The sequence below is a fragment of the Temnothorax nylanderi genome, unplaced genomic scaffold (assembly GCF_030848795.1).
Source record: "Temnothorax nylanderi isolate EJ_2023f unplaced genomic scaffold, tnyl_v1.0 TNYL_tig0026_pilon, whole genome shotgun sequence".
NCBI classification, from domain to species: domain Eukaryota; kingdom Metazoa; phylum Arthropoda; class Insecta; order Hymenoptera; family Formicidae; genus Temnothorax; species Temnothorax nylanderi.
The window spans coordinates 595,506-611,902 of record NW_027249088.1 but is presented as its reverse complement, the minus strand read 5'-3'; the positions used below and the strand labels follow the sequence as shown (position 1 = coordinate 611,902).

At 41.2% G+C, this 16,397-nt stretch overlaps 1 protein-coding gene across 1 annotated transcript in view; it reads left to right on the top strand.

The window, feature by feature from the left end:
* The window catches only part of LOC139769964 (interleukin-1 receptor accessory protein-like 1-B), a 161,851-nt gene that overhangs the window by 102,787 nt on the left and 42,667 nt on the right, over window positions 1–16,397 (top strand). The window contains exon 2 of the mRNA XM_071701510.1: window positions 73–254. Coding sequence (XP_071557611.1) covers window positions 73–254 — 182 coding nt within the window. The remainder of the gene's footprint in view (window positions 1–72; window positions 255–16,397) is intronic.

Sequence of the window (16,397 nt, the reverse complement as noted above, 5' to 3'; positions counted from 1 at the left end):
CCCCGGGCAGACAAGCAGTGGAGATCATTTGCTCGTAACCATAATAATACGTTTATGTTACTTCTGTCCCAGGTACAAGGATAACAGGGCTTACCCTTGGCCGGGTGGCGAGAGCCACTTTATCCTGTATCCCGAGAGCGCGAATCAAACGATCTACACGCAGGAGATGAGAGCCTCGGATGCGGGACGGTACTCCTGCCAGGCACGTAACGACACAACCACTTTGGAGGGCGACATCACTCTCTCTGTACTCGGTAAGTAGGATATCCTAGGATAAACCTGATGGGATTCATCCATCAGCCTACATTGGGAGCTCAAAGGAGGATCCTTACCGTACCTCCATTCGACATTTAATAGAAATACGTCGCATGGAACGAGAACAAGATAACGATGAATAGTAAGATCGACATCAAAGGAGTCATTCGCGGAGAGTGAGTGAAATATTATATAATACGCAGGTACCTCTGCTGTATCGCTGTATAATTTGCATATGCAATTGCAGCCAAGTATCTTAATTAAAAATCGATATATTTATGAGACGATTTCTTCTAGATTAGTCTAATCGACGTGACAGAGAGATTACTAAAATTGAATTAATATGACTTTATTATAGCATAAACATAAACTTTCCATTGATTTGTTTCGTTATATATTCAGCTTTAAAAAGTTTTATATTATTTAAAAGATCAAATAATATAAATATACATTTAATTAAATAGTATAATATATATATTCAAAAGATTAATTTTTATATTATTTAAAGGATTTTATCCGCTTGAAATTCTATAGGGGCGCAACTTATATTCAATGTATCTTTCTAAAATTCCTTTCTATATCATCGAATTTTTCAAGAGATATCTAACGATTATATTTACAACCGGAGGAGTAATCGGATTTTTTTAAACGTTCACAATAACAACAACGAAAAGAGGAATGCATCAATCGGAAAACTGCACGCGTTCGATTGGATCCGCTATCGCTGCAGCGATCGAAAAAAAGAGCACAAAATTCGGATGATCACACGAAGATCCGCCTTTGACGCTCCCATTCGAAATAAAGGGGGGGGGGAGGGCGGACGCGGGGGAGGGTACTGACCGATCGGGGACGAGTTGTCGCAAAAAGTGTTGCAAAACGTCAATCGCTATCGCCGACAAAACGATACTCCGCGCTTTCGATATCCGCGTCAAAGAGCCTCGTCATCATGATACTGTCATGTCGAGATCCCGCCAGGGATACAATATCGGCTCGTACGGGAGAGAAGACCTCCCCTGCGATTCTTTCCGGATCTTTTTCAGCGTCCGGAACCTTTGTTATTCTGGAAAAAATCTCTCTTACCGTTTTATATACGAACGTTTCTTTCGTCGCACAATACGAATTCGGATAAAAGTTGTCGAGATCTGAATAAAGGATGAACGTTGAGTTTATTTTATAAACAATATGTAATTGCCTTTATTTCCTGTTTTTTCTTCTGTTTTTCAACCTTACGGCGTAAAGAAAACGTATGGATCGTCGAGAAACGGCACGAGCGATAGATTTAAGATAGTAAAAGATAATACGAGATAAAACGAAATACTGAGAAATAAATTATCAAAAATCAGTTTTTTTTTCTCAAATAAAAAAGATTTCGTTACTCTTCTTATCAGCGGTGGATCGATAATCGCTTCTTCCGAAAGTCACCGTCGCATTTATCCCAGTTCGCGATAACGCGAGATAACACAGCGGGTGTGTATCGAACGCCCGCGAATGTATCGATCCGGAATTTCAATTAAATCCCCCTATCTGTCGGATTTGATCAGTTCCGGGCAGTCAGTCGCTTTTCCAGCGCGTGTTTTCGGTCACGGCACGGCAGGCTGGGCCGTGACCGAAAACCCTTTAAAAGTGTTGTATTATCGAGCCACCTCGAGTTTTATGACATCGGAACTGCATTTCCCGACCGGAGACACGAATCGTGGATTTCGGGAGTGGTCATCAAATTTTTGGGATTTGAATAGAAAAGTCAGGGAAGCAGAAGAATAACATTCACTATACATTTATTGAAATGGTTAAATATTGATGAATATTACAATGTCTATTAATTTTTTCCTTAATTGTCCTTAATGTTCACAATATTCGTGAATTTTTTAAATACTTATATGCATTATAAAGCTTAAAACATGGAAAATATAAATTTTACGTCATTAATTTAATTATACATTTAATTATACACACTTTACGCTAATACATTCATGTATTATTACACATACACACAAATACGAGATATAAATATATTTATATATTTTTCAAAGTCAATTTTTAATTTTTACATTCATATATTTTTCAAATAAATTTTTAATTTTATTATAATTAAAAACAAGTTCTATAAATGTGTATGGGGAAGAGGGAGAGATGAGTAAGAAATTCAGGGGGGGATTACCCACTTCTACAAGACAAAGTTATCGCGGAAAATCGTCGTGATAACGTGTTAGAATTCAGTTGGAAAAAGTCGTTTTTTGGAAATATTTCGCCGGGGCGTCTTTTCGCGAGCGACGAGGGCGAATTGCCGAGTTAATATTCATCGTAGAAGCGACCGCGCTTCCGGTCGTCTAACGGCTCCTAAACCCCTCGATTTAACACGCATTCGTGCACCGTCGTCGTCGCCGTTCTTCCTCGTCCCGTCTGTCGATATAACCAACTTCCAGTTCGTCCAGCAATTTGCCGGAAGTCGTCCGAGAGAATTCCGAACCGGCGACGTTTAGCTCTTTGTACACACGTTGAAGTTGGCCGCTCAATTCTTTATCTCTTCACTTTATCTGCCGTCGAAATACTTTTTGGTCATCACAATCAATCTACATAAAAAATGATCTTACAGATCAGAAAATTTACAGGTTTGAAGAATATAGCATTGAAATAATTTCTAGTTAAAGCAATTTATCGCGTATATTTGTATTTGGTAAATTTGTTCGTGAACAACCGATTTTTATAGATTCACTTATCCAGTAATTCAATGACATATCTATATATATCTTTATACAGCTACTAACTAAAAAAAGTCAAACATGTACCGTTGGAATTTTTTTTCTGTTTTATATTGATTCTATAAATCCTGTATATTTACATTGGTCCTATACATTTGTGTCGGACGTACTTTGTGCAAAATGAAGAGAAAGATCATGCAAGTATAAGAATAATCGAGAATAAACGCTTTTCCTCGCGTGCCTTGGGACCAGATTAATGAATAAATTCCTTACATGAGCTGAGAAAGCAATCGCTTCGCGGAAAATTGCCAGCCAGGAAAATTGATACGACCCGACCTCTCTCGTTCTCTCTCTTTCTCTCTCTCTCTCTGTCTTCTGCGTTACGCGATCGAGCGAGGTGCGTAGGTAGAAGATTCCGCGAACGGCCAATCGAATCTCCTTCGTGGAAGAGTTCACTCGCCGCGGTATGCACCGCTCCGCATCTGTTCACCGATGACGCGTCCCAGATGTGCCGCAGTTTGACTTTCGGAAGAGCGCGGCCGCCGCAACTGCAAGAGGAAATCGCGTATTCTTTATGGTTCTCAATCTTTGCATTCTCCCAAGAGATTGGAAAAAAAGGATAGCTTTCAATCTCATAAAGAGACTTCCTCGCCACACAAGATATTCGAGAATTTTTGAACGTATTCTAAGAAGATATGGTTTAAAAAGTTCATTACTTGTATTTTATTACCTATGTACATAGTATCGTTATCTTCATAGAAAAGTAAGATTAGATTAAAGAGAATGATTGCACAAGGGCTAGAAAAGGATAAAATATTCATGTGTACCTTTTAAGAAACGTGATTCCTTTATTTGGAATAGATTTCGCTCTTTTTTTTATAGTTGCCAATTGATGAGTCACTCGTTAGCGAGCTAAGTGTCGGCAAAACGTTAACAATTGTCTCAATCACACCTCGTTGGCTTATCAGCCGGTTCTTGGGACGACAAGCGAAGCGTATCAGGGTTATCATTGTAACGACTATTTTGTCTGGCCTATTTTTCGAGGTAGGTGCTGTTAAAGGCGTCGTTAAATTACGGGAACGCGTTCGAGGAAACTTTAATCGGGGTTCCTCGAAACAAAGGCAGTGCCACGTGCGCTTGACGATTGTGTTCGACTCGACCATATCAGCATAAGTGCAACGGATTACTGTCGCCTCGATGCGTTGTCCTTCATTGCGAATGCGATTGCTTAAAAGAGTTTTCAATTCATTTTCTACCAACGAGAGAGTTTTTAATTCATTTTCCATCCGAAAAGATTTTTAAATTCCTAATTTGCAGACATTTCAAATATTTAAGCTTTCTTAATCTTGCAGAAAATTTTTATTTTTTAACGGAATATTAAATATCTCGGATTATTAAATAAAATAATTTAATAATTTAATATTTGTATATATTTTAAATTGGACTATTAGAATATTAAGTTTTATCTTTTCAATGCACTTATTGTCTCTTTCCAGCTGTAACTAATTCTTTGAGTACGATTTATTATTAGGTTTTTTTTTAAACTGGAATTCACACATACGTGATTTAAAATCTTTATCGAATTTGCCATCGTTTTATCAATTTTACATTTATTGTACATATACACACATATGTATATAATATATATAGAATAGTTATTCATATAGAAGTGCGAAATTTTGCTGATTTCTACCCAAACAGTACGATTATTCGTGTAATCCACATCTGTTTGATTAAATACGCTTATAAAATTATAGCTCCAAGCTCGACATATTTGGACGGTAACTGCCGAATAATTCGCGGGAAGCTGTCCGGTTCGCTTTTATCACCGCGCATTATCGTCGTGTACGCGACAACTAATTTCCGCCGGGCAGTTTCATTGATCAACATACGGCGAACGTACCTACGGCGAATCAAATTGTCGCAATTTCAGCGGCGCGGGCAGTTTTTTCTCGCCCGGGCTCCGCGTAACAAATGCAAACCAACGCGTCGACAGTGATCGACGCTGCAATTTTTCGCCCCAGGTATTTACGCGATGCATTCCGACTCCGAGCGTGTATAAATTCACGCGCCCGTTGGCAGTTATTATTCGGCGAAACAGAAACCCGATCGTCCGGCGGAACCCCCCGCGATCGTCCTGACGACGACGATGAATTCGATTTTCGTCAAATTGCGATTCGCCCCGGGTGAAACGTTGTTGCCAATCGCCGCCCGACTCTCTTTGTCGCCGCCGAGATTGATTCCCGTCGTTACAAAGGCGATCCAGACGCGCGCAGCATCCGAAAGCTGGTCGGTCCGCAAGAGTGTCTGTGGTGCTGCGAAATTCTGATATTCGCGATGGAACGGACGATGAAAAATTGTGCGATACGCACTCGTGCAATATTGTATTTCAAATTTTTTTTATCTTATCAAATAAAACGTTACATTGAAACAAAAATAACACTTCAATATTAATATGTCGTTCTTTAAACGCAGTACTTCAATATATATCAATATATGGTTTTTATTGCTTGAATTGTTAAAATTGAACTTTATTATTGCCATTGTATGAATCCGGAAAGATCTTATTTTACATAGGAATGTTTAGAATGCTTAGAGAGGACACAACGTGGCTGAGGCAGGCGTTCTAGATCGTTAGTTTCGTAACCCCGCTAAGAGGCTTTTATATGCGCGGAATTCCCAGCCTTAATTCTTCTGCTACCAAAACCTTCCCAGAGTTTTTTTTTCTTTCTTTTTTTTTGCATAAAAATATTACGGAGAGAGAATCGACTCCGAGACGGCGTGCACGGAGCGAGTACGGTGCGTGCAGCGGCAATCTGGTGGCGCGCGCAATTGCGGGGGTCCGCGGGAGATGGATTCATGAATTACGGGCGCTCAGCTACGCGCGGTGAATTACTAGCGTCGGGGAATTGGGTCGATTTAATCTGGCGTTTTGCGCGCGAGGTGCGCGTAGGTAGGTGGATAGATGATGTTCCGCGAATCCGCGATCAATTCACTTCGTGGAAGCGCATCGCGTATCATAAATGCCGCGGTCGGCGACGGCACTTATATTATCCGGACGCATCGGTGCGTCCAGCGAGACGGAGGAAGGGAGCAGCTCTGGCGCGACCACTTGGAATTTTCCTTTTGCAAACTTCGATTCGAACGTTAACGTCGCCATGTATATCGCGCCCCATATACATCTACATTTTATAAAAAATTAAAAAATATGAAATATATAAATATTTGTTACCTTTACCTACATATATTTACTAAATATTTGTATATACTATATATTTATCTTACACATATATAATTCTAGTTAGTTACTATATTACTTGTTAGTTACTATATTATTTTTGTAAACTTTTTAAATAATAATTATATTGTGTGTGTGATGTTGTGATGTAATAATTATTGAAAAAATGTTTATGAAAATAATATAAAATAAATTGATGTATATAACAATTAAAGTTAGCGTAATGTAAATATTAACTTTTTAAAATCACACATAATATAAAATAAAAAATATTTTATATTTTGTATTGTCCTATCAAAAACACTGCGAATCTTTTTTAATTTACTACACGTATGTTTACCGCACGAATGTTTTAAAAGCTTTCATAACAAAAGAATGAAAAACACGTGATATTTTCGAACGGCTATTGTTTCACTTACATGATATATTTCAGAAATAATACATATTGTATAAATATAATTATTAAACGATGGTAAACATAAAATCTCTTTGCAGAATTAAATGTATATATAATTATACAATTTTATCTTTCTGCAAGTCACAACACAATTTGTATTGAAAAAAATTACCGAAAGAATTTAACATTGCCAAAAGGAAAATTTAGCCTCGCGGGGATATTGAAGATGTTAAAGGATTTCGTGGGAAGGAAGAGATTTCTGAATGCGAGCAGCCCTCGGAGAGTCAAACACCCCTGTTGACACACCGCCGACATACTACCGCCGATAAATTTTCATGCGATCATTCCGCGCGTCACCTCCAGCGCTCTATCTAATTTCTTTCTCGTTTCGACGAGTATCAAACCACCCCCGTCACCCGTCCGTCGATTCTTTCCTCCTCTTCGCACCCCATTCGCAACTATCATTTGCACCCACCACTTCGGGGGTTTACAACTCGGCGACGCCGTTCGCTTTATCGCCGCCGGCCTTTTGGGTACTCGATTTACGATACGCGCGAACTTTAAGAGTTGGGCGGGTGTGCTGTTTACCCATACGATCTCTCTTGTCGTAAAGTCCCGAATCCTCGTAAATTCCGCTACGCCGAAACATTTACTTTCAGGAGGATCATTATCGCGTAGTAAATAGCCACGTAAGGACGTCAAAACACAAACGGATCTGAAATAGAGTAGGTACACAAAATATATTTAAAAAGTACCGAAGAAAATCGGAGAAATCAGGTGTCAAGAGAATTTATATCAAAAATCTAGAAATATATGGAATTAAATTTAAAAATTCCGAAAATATTACTGGATTCTCTTTTCAAAGAGATCAAATGTGTTCAAAGGAGTCTCGAGATCCAAGAATCTGAATCTGAAATCCAAGATCTGAAATTAAATTTACAAAATATATTTAAAAAGTTATCGAAAGAAACGTAGAGAATATATAATTGAATTAGGAACTACGTATGATGAGAATATGTGTAAAAAATCTAAAAATATCAAATTAAATTTAAAAATTCCGAATCACCTACTGTTGGATTCTCTTTCCAAAGGGATTAAATAATCAGAGGAGTCTCGAGATCCAAGAATCTGAAATCCAAGCAGATCTGAAATTGAATGTACGAAATAAATTTAAAAAGTTATCGAAAAAAGAACAGAGAAACCGAGTACGACGAGAATATATGTATCGAAAAATCTAAAAACATGGTATCAAATTCCAAAATCCCGAAATTGCGCCTGCTGGATGCTCTTTCCAGAGTGATCGAATGTCCGAAATCCAAGAATCTCGCGCGGACGTGCCAACTCGCGGTCTAAAAATACGCGGGATACGCGTATATCTCGGGATCACGCGATCACCGTCTCAGGATATGATTCCGCGGCTTATTGCTAATAACCCGCATTAATACCCATACGTCGATTTAGAACACAGGCACAAAGGGGAGAGGCGAAGGAAGAGAGGAGACCGGTCATGACTACCGGAGGCAATATCTCAAGCCTAATTGCATCGTGCGGCCGATGCTGCCGCGCATCGGACGTGAGCGCCGTGCAGCCCGTGCAGCTGTAGTTCCGTCGCGGAGGACGACGATGGCGATGATGATGCTGCGAGCGATGCAATTAGTAGTGCAGTCCCGTGTGCCTCGGGCGCTATATCTCTCTCGTCTCGGGATATTTCTGCGCGCGGCGGAAACTTGAGTACCACGCCGCGGGAGTTTCCCCCGCGCGGGAAAGGATGCTGATCGCGTCCGTGGACGTGATCGCGGGATCGATTCCGCGGAAAGCTCTCGCGGTAAACGCGCGTTACGCTGCATTCAGATGCAATACTACGGATATCAGATTCCAGATAGGTAGTTAATTACAGCGCCAGGTCGTTAGATGCGAATTGTAGATATTGAGATGTAATCTGCTGTGAAATTGTATTTAATCATACAGTATTCTTATTAGGAACGCGCCGTTAATTAGCGAATTACGATATATCATACATTGTTTAATATAGACATGATGATAAAATTGATAACAATAAAGCTATTATAAATTTTTAAGTCTTACTTTTTATGGAGTTTAACTAAGAATCGATGCTCAATTCAACAGAAATTCAATTTAACGATAATTAACGCAGATAATTAACATCAAAGACCAAAGATATGCTGCAAAAATAACGAAGTTTGTCAAATCTTTCGCCAAGACAAGATCGACTCGGACTTCTTCGAAAAATCTATCCATTTCAACTGACTTATTTTATATAAGTATCGGGTACGGTTTCGACTAGCACACCCCGTAGACTCGCGGTTTTAATTTGCGAATGGCGTCCGCAAATACAAGAGGATCAAGCCTGCGGGAGTCTCTTTATTTCTCTCCTCGTCGCAATTTCCATCTCTTGAAATGAAACAAGGTATTTCTTCGGCTGGACGCTGAAATACCATATTGGCTAACGACTAGCGTCTGGCACCCTTTCATCCTTCCTCGATATAACTTTTCATCGTGTATCCGCAGTTTTTACACGGAGTACACGGACGATATTTTTCCGCGCGCTCGGTTCATTATAATGTTTTTTTCGTGATAGATTTATTCATTGGTTGCGACGATCGTAAGGACTGAGATCACCTATTGATCCTCCTTTATTGGTAGCGACAATCTTTATTTAAATTTTTTTTAGCACATTTTTCGTTTTGCCTTCGAAATAAATTTATATTTAAGCGTCAGCCGAAGAAAAGGAGGAAGCATATAGAAATTGTAAGAGGATTAAGAAATTGCAGAGTGTGTATATACAGTTGAAGCGACTAAATATTTATAATTCTTTGAGAGTGTTTCTTGGGACGTAATTTAAAGTGAAATTGCACTCGCTATGCGTTTTATGAGTATTTTTATTGGGCCTTTGGGAAATTGTAAAATGTCAGACAGTTAATAATTTACTCTTTGAAAATAATAATAAATTTAACGATATTTTAGGAAAATAATCTTTTATGTTCCTATTTTAATAATTTCGTAATTTATTTAAAAAAAAATATATATATATATATATTGAATTAATATACAATTTTCTTATATAAACTACGATATATACTTTAATAAATATTATATCTATTTATTTTCTAACTATTTTTAAAGAATTAAGTGAATCCTTTTTACATAAAATTATATATCATACCTCTTTATTTACAACAATTACAAGATACTCAATATCCGTTTTAAAGACATGTCGAGTCGGGAATGTCGGGATGCATTTCTGCCGCGCGATTTCTCCTAATCCCTAGTCGTTCTGGCCGTACTTCCGCGCACTTTCTCCAATTCAAACGAAATAGCTGTGCACTTGGATTCTCTCGCGGGTGAAAGAAACCGTGCGCGGAAAGTGCATCCGGAGCCGGCAGCCCCTGGTCGTAATCTTTACGGAGAAGCGTCGGGGCGGCTCTTATCGCGCGCCGCGCGAGCCGCCGCGCCGGTATTCGGGACGCGCGCCACATGTGCCCGTGCACATGCACGATGCACGATGCACGATGCACTGGATGCACGTCGCGCCGGTGCATTTAGGAACCGCTCACTGAGAGAGTCGGTTGCACTCAGCGACGCGGAATGGCTCGCGATAGCGCGGTATTGTCGCGCGTGACGCGATAAACTTTGACGACGCCGCGCGACAATAAAGGCCCCACCCCTCCCTCGCCTCCTCGTCCATCGGGGTCGGTTAATCCGCCCGCTTCTCACAGGAAGCGTTGATAAGCGCCGATAAGCTAGTCGACGCGCCGCGCCGTTTTGACGCTCCGGCGGGGGGGGGGGGGTAATTTTCGCGGGTTTGTTTCGGCTCGGGAGGAAAAATTACGCTCGAATTACTCCAAAATTCCGCGCGCGCACAAGATAATAATCCCCGATAATAATCCAAGATACACGCAGAATCGAAGATTGAACGCGAAGTAAAAAGGGGGAGAGAAAAGATCTTATCTCAAACGATAAGCGTCGAGCGCATATAATGAAAATATAAAAAATAGCTCAAAACTGAACGAATAATGTTATTGGAAAACAGACAGCATGGGAAAAATAGACGGGCGAGGAATTGTGAAAATAAAATATTGATAAAAAGTTTCGCCGATCGCGAAAGATTGCGATGAAAAATTCCATTCAAAAAGAATGTATGTGCTCAAAATTAAACGACGCGAATGTGAAAACACTAAAACGGGAGTAGCATGGAAATACGTCGTGCGCGCAAAAATATTTCGCGCAAATACACGGGTCAGACGAGTAAACGAACAGCGGAAATTTTGATCCTCGATTGTATTTCGAGCGAGGGCTCCGTCAGATCTCAACGTGGCGTTTAATTGAATATGAAAAGCGTCATTTATTTAATTAAATATAATAACGTTGCGCTGGAATTGATTACGATTGTCGTTTCGGCATCATTACACGCCATCCCGCTTCCTCTCTTTCTCTCTCTAATTGTTATTACAACTGTCATTGCGCAATTGCGATCGTAACGTCATTACGCTATCGCGAAATCTCATTTAATCCCGGCAACAATACGGCACGAATGACGCACGGTCGGGCGCGATGCATTTTGCATCGTCGAGAAAACGCGCTGGAAATTCCGCCCGAGGTTCCGGCCGAAGGGGATACATTGGGTTACCGGGGTTACCAAAGGATACTACACCGAGATACCGGCGGGAGAAAGGGGGGCGAGGGGCGAGATGCCCGTCTTTCCTTGTTACATCGCGCCGCTGCGGTTAATTGATTAACGTCCCCGTGAGGCCATTGGCCGTTAACATCGCTCCACCGAGGACCCTCGTGGCGCCTCGATACATCTAATAAAACTCCGCCGCCACGAGACGCGGCGAGAGATGGCCACGATAGTGCGACCACGGGTCGCTATAAATAAACTTCATAATTCGTGAGGGTCCACTCCGGACACGGTTCCACACTCGACTCCGCGAAATTATGAACTTGCCGCGAGTTCGCACCGATCTCCATCAAAACCTAAATATGACAAATTCACCCTGGCATCGGCGAAACTCGCCGAAAGGTACATTTCGCGAAGGAATTAAAATAAAACTCGTAAAAATATTTCGAATCAAGAGTCCAATTTGATTCGTTGAAATCAATTCAAGCTTCCACGAGCGCTGCTTGAAATGATTCAACAGTCTACCTCGAAACGATCTTTTGCAAAATGAGAAAATAAAATGGTTAAATGATGAGAGGATGATGAAAAGGATAACAATAGCGCGCAATTTAATTCGATTTTTCTGATCCGTCCGATCGTAAATCGAGACTGTGTCAAATTATAAATGGCATGCCGAAATGGATTTCGGCGAGGAGAGAAAATCGTGCCTCTACGAAAGTCAGACGCGAATTTTCCAGGAATACGTTCCCCGCTTTTATATTGGCTGTCGCCCTGCACCGTGCACACCTTACACAATGCACCTGTCCGCGCGCGCGCTCAGGTGTCGTGTGTCCAGGTCGGGCCTGGTAATCCTCGAGAAACCGCGCGCGTCTCCCCCGCCGGTCCTTGATCCCCCGGTACACGAGGACGTGATCAGACTGAAACTCAACTCTCGGGGCTCTCCCGATCGCCCTTTCGAGGACGAATCTCATTGCGGCAATTTCGCAGAGAGCCAAATTTGCCTAAACAAAGATATTCTACCTGATTGCATGCAAATGCGGGTGTAAAGTTTTACTCTGCGTATTAGTCTCGCGCTTTTGCCATTAAAATTTCAGGCGACTGCTTTGCGTGTAAAAATTTCACGATACGCACTGCGGAAAATTTTCACGAGAAAAATTCTAGGAGCGGAAGCTCTTATTTGCCCATTTATTCTCGTCTAATTTTATTTATCCGAAGATATTGATCTTTGCTTTTGCGCGCCGAGTTTAGAATGCGCAGAAATCAGTCTCTTCCGAAGGACAATATCAGTTTGATGCGAAACTGTAATTTGAGATAATATTTTCACGCCAAGCATTTGTAAATTGCGTCAAAGGACGGGGCATTATTCGATTGTTGCTGAAAAAGATTGTCTTCGGCTCGCCGAAGGAATCCGTAGCTCCGGGATGTACAATTTCTGGGACGGAAACTTATGAATAACATGCACGACTCGCGGTATCTTGTGTCCACAAGCCGTAAGCTCCTCGGGGAATCAGTTCCCGGCGTATCCTGTGTACTTCTCCACATCCCTTGCAACCGTAGAGACGGTTCCTAGTGGAAATTTCCTCCTTACAGCTTCTTATGTAAACAGCCCTTATTGTTCTTTGCACGCGAAACAGCATTAATGTGGTTTCCTATTTTCCTTCTGCAGCATTATACAATACTTAAAAGTGCAAGAGGTCAATGAAGCGGACAATACCATTTTACAGTATACTTTAAAAGACTTTTTCCTAAAAATTTAATATCACATTTTTATATGATAAATATACAATCCAAAAACATTCTTTTTTCGTCTTGAAAAATAATCTCGATCGAGTCCGCAAAAATTTGCGTTATTATAGATAAGTTTGCATTATACATTTTTTGAAACTAAAACGATATAACTTTCAAATGTGTGAAAATGACTTTGGAATTGCGAATAAGAATCGTGAACTATATATTTTTTTAATTATCTTTTCTTTAAAAAAAAACTCCGATTTAGAGTTAATCCTTTAAAACTTTAAAATACCATCGATTTTTGAGGTCAGAGACAACAAAAATACAGCGGTGTAAAAGTAACGAAGGTAATGAGAGAAAATAATTCTTATGTGTGTAATACGGAGGCGCGTAACGAGAGAAAGAGATAAGTATACTTTTCAGTAACTTACACATGGGTTAAACCCATTGTTCAGCACCCTCCTTCCTACAATGCATCCCCCATCCACCCGCAACTAACCCATTCTACTACTCTCTGCCCTACTGCTCGAGCGCGCCGTGAGAAACACAACCGATACGACGGAAGCTCGCCCGGATTTCCCGAGCGCCGACAGTTTTATTGGCGGAAACTTCGCTTGTTCGACCGTCTGTTTTTCCCCGTCGATAGTTTGCGGTACGGCGGCGGCGGCGCGGCGGCGGCCTGGGGAAACTTTCGGATCAACTGCGCGAAGAGACTTTCCTAGACTTTCCCCGACGGCTTTAGAGTCACTTCGGTTTGCATTGTCTGCCGGTGTCTGTCAGTCGGTACTTCCGAGTGGAGGGATGATTGCCGCGAGGGGTGTGGGAAAGGGCGCGATCGAAATTCCGTGTCTGCCACCGCGCGCGCGACTCGAGTGGGTTAACAACTTCTCGAATGGCATTAAGACTGTATCGATGTTGCTCAAGACGCGCCATTCACGTGGGAATTAGGCATCGGCGTAATCTTATCGGCGAGTACGGATCGATTACCGAACAGATGTTTTATTCAGAGAATTTTGTAACAGAGGTCAACAACTTTTTATTTTTATGAATCACGGTGGTGGAATATAAATTTTTAGGTACATTTTTACATTTTTATAGTCAAAATCATTAATCATTATCACAGGATAAAATTATCGACGGAAAAATACAGATATTTTTGTCACAATTGTGTTTTAATGAAAGCGAAAAATAATTATGCTTAATGACGTCTTCTAGACGGTTATAATAAAAAATAGATATTTCCTACATTTTATTTCTACGGTTTTTCTTTACTATAACATAAACTGATTTAGTGTACTTTATTCGAGTCCCCCCTCCCCTAAAAAAATAAAAATCCAAGAGTATCTATATAGGAAAATAAAATTACATCTCCTTGGAGTAAAGAAACTGAGGCACCTGTTAAATTCCCGCTGAGGAAAAGTCGAGTCGACGTTCATCGAGGAAAATACGTATCGTATTTTCCAGCATTTTAACGTAGAAATTGCACGGTTGCGAGAAGGTATATAGCAATGACGGCTGACGTTTCGTGCCGGCGATTTCTTTCTTTTTTCTTCTCTCTTCCTCTCTTTTTTTTTTGTTCGCGGTTGCACTCCGCGGCTCGCTCCCAACCCGAAGGAAGGCACCCCGCGCGCACCTTTTGCAACAAAGTATCGGCGAATTCGCCGGCACGTGACACTCTCCCACATGCATCACGACGTAAAAGGGCCCCTGTCCGTTTACGTTGCCAGGCGGGCGCAATGTTGCTCTGATCAATAAATTGCGCCGCGGCCGACGGACGGAGCTATCCCGCATCGATTCGCATCGCCGCGATATTAAACGCTGAAAATAAATCGCGGAGCGGCTCGTCGCGATCGATAGATCGTTACACGGGCAAGGGCCGGCGGGACTTTGCGATTGATTGGTGCGCGCAGTCAGCTGATGGGAGGCACTTGCGGGAAGGCACCGCGGCTCTACATCCTGCGAATTTTAAACGAGTTGGCAAATGAATCAATGTAGAACTCGATGGGAACTTATTCTTACAAAGTATCTAAATAATGATTTTCTTTTAATTTATTTATCTGAACTTAACTTTTACTCTCTTCAGTGGAAACTTAGTGAGAGCTTCTCGGTGAATCTAATTTAACTCCTGGAATCCTGTTTTGATCAATTCTTCGAACATCCTTTTAAAGTCTCTAGTACCGCGCTTCTTCTCTTAATAACATATTAGATTAATACGATATTAAATTAATTGGATTACATGCTTTAGAAAAAGATTTGAATAAATTTAATATGATATATACTCTTCAGAAGATTTAATCTAATTTTTCAAATGTATTCCTTGCCGTCAAGGATCGCGAAGCTTCTTGTGTATATATATGTATAGGTATATCTGTATACATATCCCGCTTTTGATATCATAAATTTAGATTAAATGAAGTTCAATCTTTATCAAAGCGGAAGTGGGTCACTTCAGTACTACGGTCTACGGTGCTGAATTTTCCGCTCGCCTCGGATGCCGTAATCCCTGGGCAACGTCAAGCAAGAGAGCGGAGCGTCGTCGTCCGTCTTTGATAGCGGTGCTCTCCATATTATCTCATCGCAGATTATGGAACGTGCCACGCATATTTCCGAGCGTCCAAGAACGCTCCGGTCGAGTCGTTCGGTCGCGACGCGATGCACAGCACAGCCGGTGCCTGCGGCGTTACAGCGCAGCGCAGCGCATCGCAGCGCAGCGCAGCGCATCGCGGCCGCGGCCGCGCGCGCGTTGCAACGGGCAGCTGGAAAACGTATTTCACGCTAAATTACGAGCCTGTCCCGGCCACAACCGCGAGATTCCAGCCGGACATTGTATGCAATAGACACATCAGGGGATAGATAGAACGTCCGGGACGAGCGCGCTTTTTGACTCGCCACTTTCCGCGGTGACGCGCTCTTTCCGCCGCGGCGCGGCGCAATCCCCCGGAACCTGTAACCAGACCGCGAAACTGGGCCAGAACTGTAATGTGACTCCCCGGCGCTATATAAGCGCTACTTTGAATGGCATTTGGCTGTGTCTGTTTCAAATTACACGTGCATTCAGAATTGCGCGAGATGTAAAGTTAGTTAACCGCGCAAGGCATCCTTCGCGGTCGGTGAATATTTGTGCTGCTTCATTTATTTATAATTATGTTACTCTAAATGAAATAAATCGAGAAATCCATCCTTCACCGCGCAACTGCTGAATATGTTACGAATTATTTTGATATGGAGATTATTATCATCATCCTTTTCCAAATTTAATTCTCCCTAATTTTAATAATAGGTACACCAAGTTTTTAGAGATTTTTTTCTAAATTTATCTAAATTTTATATATTGTTTCCAACATAGAACACATATTGGAAGTATAATAATTTGCCATGGATATAACGTAATATCTATTTATGGCTGTATATAGATATAATTTATTTTCGCTCGCTGAA